Below are 13,659 nucleotides of genomic sequence, written 5' to 3'. Positions count from 1 at the left end.
GTGCATGTAATTTAAGCCCATTGCTTCGCGTCCTACCCGCTGCTGCCAACTGGAACAGCTCCTTGCCCTCCTCCAAATGACAGCCTTTCAAATATTTCAAGAGAGCAATCATGTCCCCCCTCAACCTCCTCTTCTCCAAACTAAACATTCCCAAGGCCCTCAGCCTTTCCTCGTAGGGCTCAGTCTCCAGACCCCTGATCATCCTCGTCGCTCTCCTCTGCACCCTCTCGATTTTGTCCACATCCTTTTTGAAGTGAGGCCTCCAGAACTGCACACAATACTCCAGGTGTGGCCTGACCAAGGCAGTATAGAGAGGGGCTATGACCTCCTGCAATTTCGACGCTATGGCCCCTTTGATACAACCCAAGACTGAATTAGCCTTTTTTGCCACCGCATCACACTGACCTATTGTTAATAAATATAGTTTTAAAGTTGTTCAGTTTTTTGATAGGTTTCCTCTCTTTTTCCTTCTTGTTACTGGAAGAAAGTTAGACATCTGAAATGAGACTCTGCTATTCTGGATGGTGTAACCTATCCTTGCATTTCATCTTTGGCCAAGGGCTTCCAAAACACAAGTCCAGTGGCCCCTTAAAGACTAACAACATTTATTCCAGTATGAGGTTTTGTTTGACAGATTTCACTTCTTCAGATACAATTTATTGTATTTTTTATCTTATTTATGTTATTTATAGTCCGCGTTTCTCACCGAGACTTGTGGATTACACAGTGTAGGTCAATACAATCAATAGCAAGGACATTTAATAAACAATATTCAATAAACGATGGGAAAAAAGAAACATTTACTTAATTGGAAGATGTGTACTTCCATCTATCGTCTTTACATTAAAAAAAATCCCCAAGAACATAAAAGCTTTTATCAACACAAGATGAGAATGTCGATTAAAAAGTGTTGGAGTCTTCAGTACTTACTGTGCAGTTTTAAAAATGAGTCAAATAATCTTCAGGCTCACCTTTGATATCATCTTTCTCACAATAACAGTTTTCTTCTGGGAAGCAGTAACAAATTCCATTTCCTGCCTTGATTCCGGTAAGACCTCTCTCATGACCACCAATGATGTTGGTATCTAAATGAAATACAGATGTAAGCAAGCTCCGTTCAAAGGGTAGAGCTTGATGGTTCATGTTAACATGTTTATTCTGATGAGTATTTGAAAACTGGTTCAAGTTAAAGCAAGGCAATTGTCCATGGGCGAGAAAATTAAGAAATGTCTTCGGGGTTTAGTTTTTAAAATGGTATGAGAGCTCATTTTGTGTCATCAGCAAGGTGATTAATATTTGCTGCTAAAGACTCGCCCGTCTTAAACATGATATTAGCAATCAATGTAAAGATGTGAAGTAGCTCTTCCATATTTTTCCGTAGGCATGGATGAGGAAGTGCCGTTAAATTTATGGGGTGGACACTGTAACAGAGAAACATCCTAACTATCAAACATGATACGGGCTGGAGGGGGGATTGCCAAGGGATACTCAAAGAACTCGTAGTACCTATCACTGGGGCTAGGTGACTAGTTCCATGCTTGCTCAGTCCTGAACATTAGCAGTCTAGAGCAACAGCACAATTATCTGACCCACCAAACAGATTTCTTAAGCTAGAAAAATCTTTCCGCGGCTGCCCTGTGCATCTGCAGTCCCTATGTGGGCCTGCATAGAAGACACTCAACGAACAACAGTAAGTGTAACCCTGGTTTTTCATTATCTGGATGGAAGAGACTGGGAACCACCTGTATTCTGTCCTGAGCTACTTGGCAGATCTGATACGTACAATGACTAGAACATAAAAATAAGACTTATAGCACAATGCACCAGACAAATGGATGATAAAATGTCTAATGCCAGACATAAAGCGAAAAAAAATCTCATGTCTTAGATGATTAAGTTGGCCACACTGCTACTGAATTTCCGCACATTAAAATGGCAATAATAATACCTGGCAGTTTTTGCTGAGCACTTGAAGATACTCATTTGCAAAGCACTCAAACAAGTACTGAGAGTAATTGTATTATATTATTCTTGAGCATTAAACTCGCTAGGCAGGACAGGTATTATTTAATAGAACCACGCTTTTTTTCAGAACTAAAACACAAAGCACAGGTTAATTGCAATGTCAGAGCCTAATTTAATAATATTTGCCAAGAAAATAATTTCTGTCAGGATATAAACTTTATTACTGTATCCTTTGCATCTACATTAATCCCAACCTTGCACCTGGAAAACTCAGAAATGGCCTCCGCAGGAGAGGAGTTGTGGTTGGATAAGCCCCCAATCCCCCCCCAAACAAGAAAATGCCAGGAATAAAATGTTTTTCACATACCTAAAGGAATTTGGGGGATTGTGGCCAATGGAATTATATGCTTTAACCCTTTACCTAAATAAATTGTGTCAATAATTAAAATATCTAATATCCAATCTATACAGTCAAACGTGAAAAAAGAGAACCACTATAAAATAAATCAACCTGCACATGTATTTTGTCCCTGGAATGATTCCCAAATGCCTTATTCCTTAAAAATAGTCACATCTCCTACTCTCCCCACTGACTCATAATCAGACCAGTTAAGTTTATAGATAATCATGACATCCCATATTGTCCTGCACCAGACCCCCACCAAATGGTTTTCTGTCAGGTTTCCTGGGTTTGTAATCATTGTTTTTGCAGCTTCTTAGAGGAGATAGCTGAACCCCTTTAGCCCATGTGACTGCAGTTACAGACTTGCCCTAGTCCCACCTTTCAGGTTTAACAGTAAAGAAGTTCTATATAGAAATGAATACTGCATAAGCAGCCGGTCCAGGGGTGGGTGGGGGCCTCCTTGATCTGTTTCCTGTGGGCCAATACACAAAGGACTGCACAGTTCCCTGGAGTTTTAAACACCACCCCCTGGAACTTTTGCACAGCTGAGGTACAATTGGTCTCTAGGACTTGGATTAAAAGATGATGTAAATTAAAAGCAGAGGAAACACATCTCATTTTTTGTTCCATGTCTTAAGTGTTAGCAATCAGACCCCTCCTCCTGCTGAGGGGCAGTTTATGGATATGAAATCATAAATACCCTCCCTCGTATAGCATACGTACAAGGCACTACCTGGCCTGAAATAAAACAAAATGGATACCAGCCAGGTAAGAGCCTGGAAAAATATTTTAGAAGAGTCAGAGGGGTTGACTGAATAATAGCCCCCTCCACGCCCCAGAGAGATGGATAACTTAGGACAATGATGCTCCCAGAAAGCCCTTGACTCATCTCATCAACGCCCACCCTTACTTCCCCACACCCATCTACCCTAATCAAAAAATGCCCAAGCTACTCAGCAAACCTGGTAGCTTTTCCCATCCAGTACTCAAAGAGTCATCAAGCACCATTCACACCTATAGTCCACCTCAGGAAGACCCATTAAGCCTCTCCGAACTCCATTGTTCACCTCTGGAGAAACCCATTGTTTTGAGGGCGAAGATGTCAGCTTGCCCCAGGGAGCATTTTGCCCTATTTTGCCTGGACTCCCGAGCTGCCATTGAGTGTGTGTGTGTGTGTGTGTCTTAGATCCGAACACACATTCCCAAATCCATTTGTGCCTCTTCTTTGTGAAATGCTAGTCATTTTTCTGTTGCCTCTATGGAGCTCTAGCCTTGAGACTGGTAACTATCACCTTCCCCAAAACTGCTTCCCCCCCTTTTCCTCCCTAATTTTCTCTTAGTTAGCCCTGTATATGTGCTGTGTGTGGTTTTCTGTATATTTTCCCTTTCATTTCTCTTTAATAAAAAAAATTCCAGTTGCACTTCTGCCTGGCTTATTTCGAGAGTTCTCTTAAGGAAAAAACCCCCGTAAACACTGGTGGAGAATCCCAGTTACCCTTTCTCGCTTTATCTCATTTAAGCTAATTTCCCCCAACTAATTAGGAGACTGCCTATTTGGATAACACAAAGAAGTGTTCTTCCCCATTCAACTATTTTTGCATATACACCTTGCATATATTACCTGAACTCTACAGGCATCTGAGTACCTCATTTTGCATTCCAAGTCCAAAGAAACCTTTTCACTTTACTCAATTCAAAATGCACCCAAGCATTACAAAGTGGACAAATTCATTCTGAGTCAAATATGAGGGACTTCATAGACATATCTGCAGCAAACAAATTATATACCAACATGGTATTCTCTTTTATTATTCATATTCTTGAGCAGTTTAATAACATGGTGTGTGATCTGTCATCTATAATTGCTTGAATAATTTCTAAAACTTCATAATAAGACTATGCTTTTCTAACATGGGAGTCCTCATGCAAGCAGCTGAAAGCAAAACTTGCCCTGAATGCAAAAAAATTCAAATACAGTGGAACTATATATCTGAAGTGTGGGGAGGGGGGGCACAAACCTAAAGCAATCTCTGCCTTTTGGGTTCTGTATTTTTTGGATTTTGGGAAACCAATTTTCAGCCTAGAAGCAGAAAAGCAAAACTGATATAAATCGAAAAGTGAACATGGAAAAGGCTGGTTTACATACTTGTGCAATCTTGAGGACATATCCTTGGATCTTTGCTCTCAACTGTATCACATTTACCATCTGGGCAGGTCCTGATGCTAGGACTGCAAGTAGAATAGTTTGGAGTAATTCCTAGAACAGGAAAAAAACAAAGGGAAGATCATTCCACATCACTTTCAGCACCTCCAGGAGCGCTGCAGTGCAAGAATGATGAATTTAAATATCACCATGAGATCTTACAATAATGCTGCATAGTGGTTCCACGCAGGACAATGCCATAGTACAGATTACAAACACTGAAGTTTTATCAGCTTGTATAGTTTTTTGCAGCTGAAAACTCTTTGCACATTCTTTTGGGAGAGTTCCAGATAGATGTTAGTCCTTAACAACAAAACACCATGCTGGAGTAAACTGTGTTATTCTTTAAGATGCCACTGATCACCTGTTTTCTTTTGGATTTATCAATCCTGTACCACCATAGAAAAATATCTACGAGACGTACAATAAGTATGGGATTGGTGACTGAGGCTGGTGGGCCTCAATGCACTACTGTTTAATTCCATGGAAAAGATAAAAAGAAAACGTAGTCCTCCTCTTCCCCATCCGGATAATGATCCCATTGTTGGTAGGAAGCCCTGAGATTCATGCTTTTATGTCTTGAGATGCCTTCTGGCCTCTCTTTGTTATAGCTCCCCGCTGCCCTTTTACTGTGCGCAGACACACACACACCTTTTGCCAACCAAACGAAACACTTTATGCATCTGACAAAGTAAACTCTGGGGGAGGAATAAAAAGTTACAGTCTACAAGCCAACTGTGTATGATACACAAAATGGACAAAACGCAGATGAAACTTGAAACAATGTGACAATATTCTATGCTACCTTAGCAAGGTAAAGTGGTAGAGAAGAAAACTGTGGACCATCCAAGGGATAATCTCTTATCCCAGAGATCCCAAATATAAAAGTTCACAATAAATTGGTATGATGTCAAGATCCTGCTATATTATTATTAATTTACTTCTTTAAAAATAAAGGGCAAAAATCAAACGTGGACAAAAGTGAGCGATAACATGTATTATATAATTCTAGCACTAAACCCAACCAATTCTAAAAAAATCCATGATGACTGATGGCATTGGGCTGTAAGAATTTAACTCTGGGTTTATGTGCTGTTAACCCAGACATCCATCCTGACAGTTATATATTTATTTTGATTTTATTTATCTTGATTATATCATAGATCATATAATAATTATGCCATAGAGGACAGAGGCTGTCAGAAATCTTTCCAAATTCCTGCACAAATTTCACGCAAAAGCCTTTTTGGAGGGAGAAGTATATAAAAGAGGAATGCAGAATAGAAGGGAAGATACCTTCAGTTTCTCGCAACTGGGCTGCAACTGGGCAAAAATACCTCTCTAGAAACACTGAAATTGTAGCTGGAAAATGAATAACAGCTAACACCCTTCATGAGGAAAGAAATTGTTTCATTTGGTAGCTTAGGAATCGTAAGGAAACATGGGAGGTCCCCTGTTCCTCCCTTTCAGAACACCAGACAAAGGTCTCTGTTGATGGAGGCACTGACTTGCTTTGATACTCTGTCCGTCACAAATTTAGCTCCAAGGAGGTTGACTGGGGAATATCTGAGCCTACCTGTCCCACTTCCCTTTCGCCACTGGCACCTCCCCGTTAACACTCCGAGGCCACCACACTCTTCACACTCGGATCGGGTCTTGCTTCTAGCACACGAGTCTAAACAGCCTTCATCATTACGTATCACTGTGAAGAAGGGAAGAAGACTGGATCACCAGACAAACCTAAAATAATCTGTATTTACAAACTTCTTGCAATCCAAACAAAACAAAAAGGAAAATTCTCTTAAAAGAAACACTTTGTGATGCAGCAGAGCCCTATTTGACCAAACATTTGACCAAAGCCCTATTTGATAACATAGACAGTGAGTCCACAGATATACCCATGCCTTTAATTTTTTCCACAATATATGCTGAACAATTTGACACATTGGGCTCTGAAAGCATTTGATATATAAAGCTCCCAGGGTCACAATTATAATGTAAACGTAGCCAGTATTTAAACGTCCTAAGCCAGGCCCTCGTTTCCACTAGAATTAAACCTGTTTCTAAGCAGATAACTGCATATGGGACACACTTCGGAAGGCCCATGTTAAATTAAATCAGCAAGTTGCTGTTCTCTCACTCTTTAGAATTCTTTATTCATCTCCCAGAGCTAGGTGACTGACTAATGATGTTTTTTCTGCACTGTTGTCTCTTGAGAGGGGTACAAGTCAAGGTTGTCCTCTTTCTCCTCTCATTTTTTGTTTGGAACTCCTGGCCTGTGCCATTAGACATAATAACAGTATCCATGACTTTGTACATAACCCTCTGGAATTTAAAATTATCCTATATGCAGATGATCTTTTATTGTTCATTTCAGAACCTCAGTCTTCCATTCCAGTATTAATGAACCTGATTAATACTTTGGTGATGTGTCTGGCTATTTGATTAATTGGACAAAATCTGAATTGATGCCATTGGGAAACAATATATCACAGAGTGTATTTGCTAATGGACATTTTCAATGGTGCCCAGATGTCATCACTTTATCTTGGAATATTGATTCCAAGAAAGATTAAGTATATGATTATGCAGGGCTTTAAAAAGTTGATTGCTGATATATCCTTGGATTTGGACAACTTGGGCAACTTCAAACCCATCTCTATGAGGAAAAGCAAATATGCTCAAAATGTTTATTGTACCTAGAATTAGATATGTTTTGCATGCAATTCTTTTTTATATACCTTGCAGATGTATTCATAAATACTTTGTGTTGGGAATTGGGGGGGGGGTGCCCTTACCATTCCAGCTTTCTCTAAAGTGGCTGCAACTTCCATTTAACGAAGGAGGATTTGGCTTTCCTGATCTTACTTTATGTCATCAGGCATACTTATAACTTGTATGAATTACCGGGACTGCTCCTCCCAGGGGTATGGTCTATGTTGGGCTCTTTTGGTAGTTTCTTGTCTGCCCCCCCTCCCCCTTTTAAAATGAATGCATTAGGGGTCTACTCATGTTAAACTGGATTGCATTACTCCTGCAGTTTCTGCAGTTATGGTGCATAATGTCACAACAATATCAATTTTGATCCATTTTCACATGCTAACAACATTATGAGCCAATCCAGGCCTTCTATGGAAGGCCTGGAGAGATAGGGGGATTTTACTTTGAATCAATGGATAGGTTATGATGATGAGTTTCTGTCATTTACTCAGCTGTCTAGATATAATTTGTCAACTTTTGCTGAATGACAATATTTACAACCACATTTGTTGGTATCCAAATATGTTCATGCAACATTGCGTTTTTTAGTGTCTCCTACTTTTGGAAACTCTCACTGAATCTATGCAAAAAATGAAAACGACAGTATTTGTTTATAAATATTTGATGTCAGTTAATAAATATAACATGCAGAATCTTAGGAACAAATGGAATAAGGAGTTAGATTACCCAGTTTTGCCTAAGCAATGGGATGCGGCCTTAAATACTGTACCTGTCACTTCTGTGGATCTTAAGCTGTGACTTATTCAACAAAGAATTATATTTAGGGTATACTGGACAGCACAGCACCTTCTCAGAAAAGGACTAAGTACAGTGTCTAACTGCTGTTCCTGTACTTCATAGGACACATCTCTTAAGCATATGCTCTGGCTATGTCCAACTATTCATCCTTTTGGGGAGAAAGTTATCACTCATATTAACTTTGTATTAGAATATACATTTAACTTTGAAGATATTTGAATATTTGATTCCTTTGAAGTCAGCTCAGAGACTCCAGTCTGTACAGCGTGCCATAGCTTGGTTATTATATGGAAATAGGCAGAGCTCCTGATATTACACCCACTGGCTGCCCACCAGTTACCAGGTTCAATTTAAAGTACCGACTATCAGATACAAAGCCCTGCATCGCCTTGGACTCTCATATTTGCAGGATTGACTGTCATACATTGTGCCACAACAGTTTCATTCATCAATCAGGGGCCTTCTGTGGGTGCCTCCCTGAAAACAGGCAAGATCAACAACCAACGGTACACATGCTTTCCATGTTGTGGCCCCCACCTTGTGGAATGGTCTGCCTGAGGAGGTCAGGAGAGCTACAACACTCCTATCATACCACAAATTATGTAAAATGGCACTGTTTAGGAGGGCTTTTCTATAAAGGTAACAGAGCTATAGGGGTGTGCATTAAAAAAAAATCTGGGAAATCCAGATTCAGATTTCAGGGATCTGAAAAAGAAAAATTGGGATTCCTGATATCTGGAAAAGATTATCTGATCTGTTTAAGAAAGATCAGAGAATCCTGGATTTATTAGCCCATTGTTCCCTATGGGAAAAACTATCCGGGGGAGGCATTTTTCAAGAAAATGCCACCAAATTTTCAGAGAACCTACTCCAGTCCTAACTATCCTCTAAAGGACACCAAGTTTCAGGAAGATTGGACCCCAAGGTCCAATTCTATGGGCCCCAGAAGAAGGTGCCCCCTGCTACACTACATTGTTTCCTATGGGGAAAACATTTCCAAGCAGGATCTCAGGCAGAAACCCACAGGGGCAAGGCTGCCAGTGGCCAAGGGAACACTCCCAGAGGCAAGAGGGATCCCTCTAGAACCAAACTGAATTAAGGGGACCAACAGCAAACCAGAGAAGCATGCCAGGAAAGAGGATTCCACCCAAACCAAAGCGAAGCGAGGGACGCTGTTGCAACTTAGCCCAGCGGAACCAGCGTCACCCAAAGACGCCGGGCAGGCAAGGAGAGCTCCTGTAGGGACTGGCCACTCCCTCTCCCCTCTCCTGCCTCACTCCTTCCTTCCCCTTCCCTCTTTGGGAAAAAGTGAGAGAATCCCAGGAAGGATTCAGCCAGAGGCTGAAGACGCGTTTTCTGGATTTACTCGGATTCGCCCCAGGATCTGTATCTGGGTTCCCAGGCTGGATCCCGGACTCCCTGATTTGATTCAGGAAGGCTGGATTTAGTTGGACTGGCAAAAATCTGGCTTTTTTCCTGACTCATGGATCCAGGGCTATACTCATCCTTTCATTTCATTTATTTATGTATTTCATGCTTTCCTCCCCAGTTGGCTTAGAGCATCATTCTCCCCTCTTCCTTTTTCTCATAACAACAATCCTGCAAGGTAGAACATGTTGAGATTATGTGACCAGGCTCAAGCTCACCGAGGAAACTTCCATGGTAGAAGTGAGGATTTGAACCCAAGCCTCCCAGGATCCTAGCCCCAAATTCCACCCACTACACCACTCCAACTCTCCAAACAGGAAGGTCCAAGGTGGCATTTACAAAGGGAAAGGGGCTGCAGACTGTGTGCCGGACACAGTCACGGCCTGCAGCACGTATTATCCAGTTGTGTTATCCAGTTGTGTTATCCAGTCGTGTTATCCAGTTGTGTCTCTGCATTGTCTTCTGCAACCACATTCGCTCATTATCATCTCTCCTCTTTTCTCCATTTGTGACTTTTTTTGTCTTCTTTTCCTCCTCCTTTGCTGCTTCCCCCCACAGCTAAAAATTTAGACTCTAAACTCCATGAGGGTATAATTTTGTGAATATTATTCTGCAAATAGCCCATGCACGTTGAGGGCATAAGTTAATGCCAACTGCAAAAATGACAATAATTCATTTATAGTCCACCTTTCTCACTGAGACGCAAGGCGGATTACATAGTGTGAGATTAGTACAATCAATATCAAGGACATTTCCATAAACAATGCCACAGGGTAACTAAATTAAAATTTACAAAGAAATAACATTAGCAAGAATCCAATACAGAACTGAAGAAATGCTGAAACAGAGCATAAGCAATTCTAGGGCTGACATGAAGCAACACAGAACTACCCAGTAGGGTCATACTTAAAGCAACAGGTTGTACGTAAGGCAACATAGTGGTGAAGTCTATGGCCCCTAACTCATTAATGAAGCATCTCTTTGAGACCACCTTCCTATAATACAGCCCTCCTACCTGAGTAAAAAGCCCTTTTGAATAATTCAGTTTTGCATTGTTATTTTACAGAAAATAGGCATATTATATGATTGACTGAATATTCAAAAATTCAGTGATCCTCAAGGAATTCTGAATACATTATGAATAAAGCATCAAGTACATCTTGTGTGGATTCTTAATCTGTAAGAGTTGAGCTTCTTAAAAGAATTCCCACAGGGATTCTTGGAATACACCATGAACCGGAAAGTATGACTCTGGTGTGTTCCAGAGTTCTCTTGGGGTACATCTAGATTAACAGCAGTACTGTAGGGGCCTATTAAAATGACAGCTCTTCACTCACAACATCAAGACTTAATTCTAAGAAATACCCCACAGAGAAGCTTTCAAAGATCCCTCCACAAATGGTAGTGACACCCAGGCCTTGCAGCCAAAGTCTGTTCAAGTAGAGAAACATTACAACTGAGGCAGAGGCAGCCCAGCAAGCAATGCCAAGAGGCAGCTCTGCTCCAAAATTAAGGCCAGTCACCCCTCAAAGATTTCCCCCTGCCCCCAGTACTGCCCGCAGTCACAAACCTACCTTTCCTTATGCCTCATTTACATAGAAGAATGTAACTGCTGCATGAAGTGGTCTGAGTATAACAACAACAACATTTAATTTATATACCACCTTTCAGGACAACTTAACGTCCACTCAAAGTGGCTTACAAAGTGTGTTATTATTATCCTCATGACAATCACCCTGTGAGGCAGGTGAAGCTGAGAGAGCTCTGAGAGAGCTGTGACTGGCCCAAGGTCACCCAGCTGGCTTCAAGCGGAGGAGTGGGGAATCAAACCTGGTCCTCCAGATTTGAAGTCCTGCTGCTCTTAACCACTACACCAAACTGGCGTATAACCAGACATTTTGCATGTTTTAGCTAATGGAAGACCTCAGTTATTCTGAACCCATCTTGCTACAAAGTTAAGCATTCACTTACGTTTTCCATCCAGGATAACTGTGAGGTAGCTGTGAGCTTCTTTTTTGCTCTGCTTCTCTACAGCCAGGACAGGGTACTGGATTTCTTTGCACTCGGGTTTCCGGAGCACAGCAGAGTCATTCACATAAAGGCTTCCATCCTTGTCTTCGTGGCTTTGCACAATATTCACAGCATAGCAACTGACATTTGGGGCCTGTAAGCTGTACATGATATTGATGCCACAAAACCTCATGCAGTTGTTGATGCAGATTTTTCCTATCTAGGCTCAAAAAAAGAAAAACACACAAAATCCAATGAAAACATTACCAACAAAAAACAAAGCCAAGGTGAGTTGTGAGTCCGTGACAAACATACAGCTGTTAAAGCCACAGGCAAGCAATCATGTATTCTAGGTTGACAGACTCCCAGTGATTCTCAACACACAATTTTACACAAACTTGATGAGCTGGTGAGAACTGGATTGGTAAAAAAAATCAGATGTGACTGCGCGGAACAGCTTCTCCAAAGGGCATTTGAGTTTAAGAGATGGAACTTTTGTTGCTTTGCATAACTGTCTTAGCCCAGGTCACACACCCCAAGCATATTTCCCTTTCCTCTCCCTCACACATTCACAAACACCCTCCTCTCTTTTATCCACACTTTTCTCTCCAAAGAATTCCAAACAAATAATTAGCTCTGAATAAAGCACATATTTTGCATTTTTTTTCAAAATAAGCAAAGCACAGAATCAGATTTTGGCCTATGGATGGGCCTGGTCATATTTGCAAACCCTGATATGCAAATTTATGAATACGCAAGTTTTCCTTATATCATGAAATTAGACTTAAAAAACAAGCTTTCTTTTCATGATCCACAGAGTCAAAAGTTTTGCTTTAATCTATATAATACAGGCTGATTTTCTTCTGAAATCCCCTGGCATGCTCCATTAACCATTGTAAATTTGCAATACGATCTCTAGTGCCTCTTCCTTTTCTGAATCCAGCTTGAACATTTGGCACTTCTCATTCTATATATCGTAAGAGTTTCTGTTGTAGAATTTTAAGCATCGCTTTGCTTAACTTGGGAGGCAGCCCAGAGGGGCAACAGGCCCAGGTCCACGTCCTGCTTGGCAAGGGCTCGTTGGTGATCTCTGAGGCAGGCAACCAGGGCTCGCTTGCAAGTTTTGGTGAGATGGTCTCTGATGCTGCTGGCATGTGGTCAGCTGGTGCCTCTGCTGTACCAGCCCCTTCCTGACCTTGCTGCTCTTCCTCTGAGCTCTCCAGGCCTGAGTCACTGGCCTGGTCAGAGGGGTCATGACGACCTATGGAGTCCCATATGGGAATTTAATCTCATATGACTTTTGCCTACTTATGCTCTGTTCAGTAGTGTTTCACCTCTGGGTTCAGTGAGCAAGCAGTTCACTCTGAAGGCTCACAACGAAAGGGCTTCACGCCTTCAGGCCACCCTACGGGAAAGTGTCCTGAAGGAGACAGAATCAGCTTCAGGAGACAAGGCCCAGAGAGGCCTCCTCAGATACACTGGTTCCAGCCTCAACCTCGACATCGTCTCCATGGATGGTTCCACGACCACAATTTTCACCTTGGAGCTAATCTGAACCCCTCTACCCCAAAAGCCGAGTTCAAGTCTAAATATTTTGAGAAATCTGCCAGGTCTTCCACCAAGTTGCCTCATTAGAAAAAGACTGGATCATGCACCACTTTGCTTCCAGCAGAAGTCTTGGATCCAGCGCTACTTTCAAGGACTCCTCCGCCTACTCCATGGCCAGGGCATCATTCACCGCTCTTTCTTCCTGAAGGTAAAATTCTAGAAGGATGGGAGACCTCCATTCCTATCTCCCCACTGCCCCCTTCTCGGGAGTTCAGATATCCAAGCTCGAGAGGTGTTTCCAGCATTCCTCCTTTGGATTCAGAACTGTTGTTGCATAATATCTATCACTACCACCACCAGCCCCACCACTACCATTACTTCCAATATTCATTTGATAATAATAACAACAACAACATTCGATTTATATACCGCCCTTCAGGGCAACTTAACACCCACTCAGAGTGGTTTACAAAGTGTGTTATTATCCCTGCAGACTCAGAACAAAACACTGAGTGGATACCTCCTCACAAAATAGTAAAGAGTCCAGTAGCACCTTTAAGACTAACCAACTTATTTGTAGCAT

The 13,659-nt window shown here is 41.5% G+C and overlaps 1 protein-coding gene across 1 annotated transcript in view; it reads right to left on the bottom strand.

The window, feature by feature from the left end:
* The window catches only part of RET (ret proto-oncogene), a 188,155-nt gene that overhangs the window by 49,570 nt on the left and 124,926 nt on the right, over positions 1-13,659 (bottom strand). Inside the window, exons 7-10 of the mRNA XM_054982760.1 lie at positions 11,490-11,748; positions 6,148-6,273; positions 4,515-4,625; positions 972-1,085 (exon numbers count right to left, since the gene is read on the bottom strand). Of these exons, the coding sequence (XP_054838735.1) occupies positions 972-1,085; positions 4,515-4,625; positions 6,148-6,273; positions 11,490-11,748 (610 nt within the window). The remainder of the gene's footprint in view (positions 1-971; positions 1,086-4,514; positions 4,626-6,147; positions 6,274-11,489; positions 11,749-13,659) is intronic.

Source organism: Eublepharis macularius, chromosome 6 (assembly GCF_028583425.1).
Source record: "Eublepharis macularius isolate TG4126 chromosome 6, MPM_Emac_v1.0, whole genome shotgun sequence".
Taxonomy (NCBI): Eukaryota; Metazoa; Chordata; class Lepidosauria; order Squamata; family Eublepharidae; genus Eublepharis; species Eublepharis macularius.
Note: the sequence above shows the minus strand (reverse complement) of the source record. Positions and strands in the feature narration are given on the sequence as shown.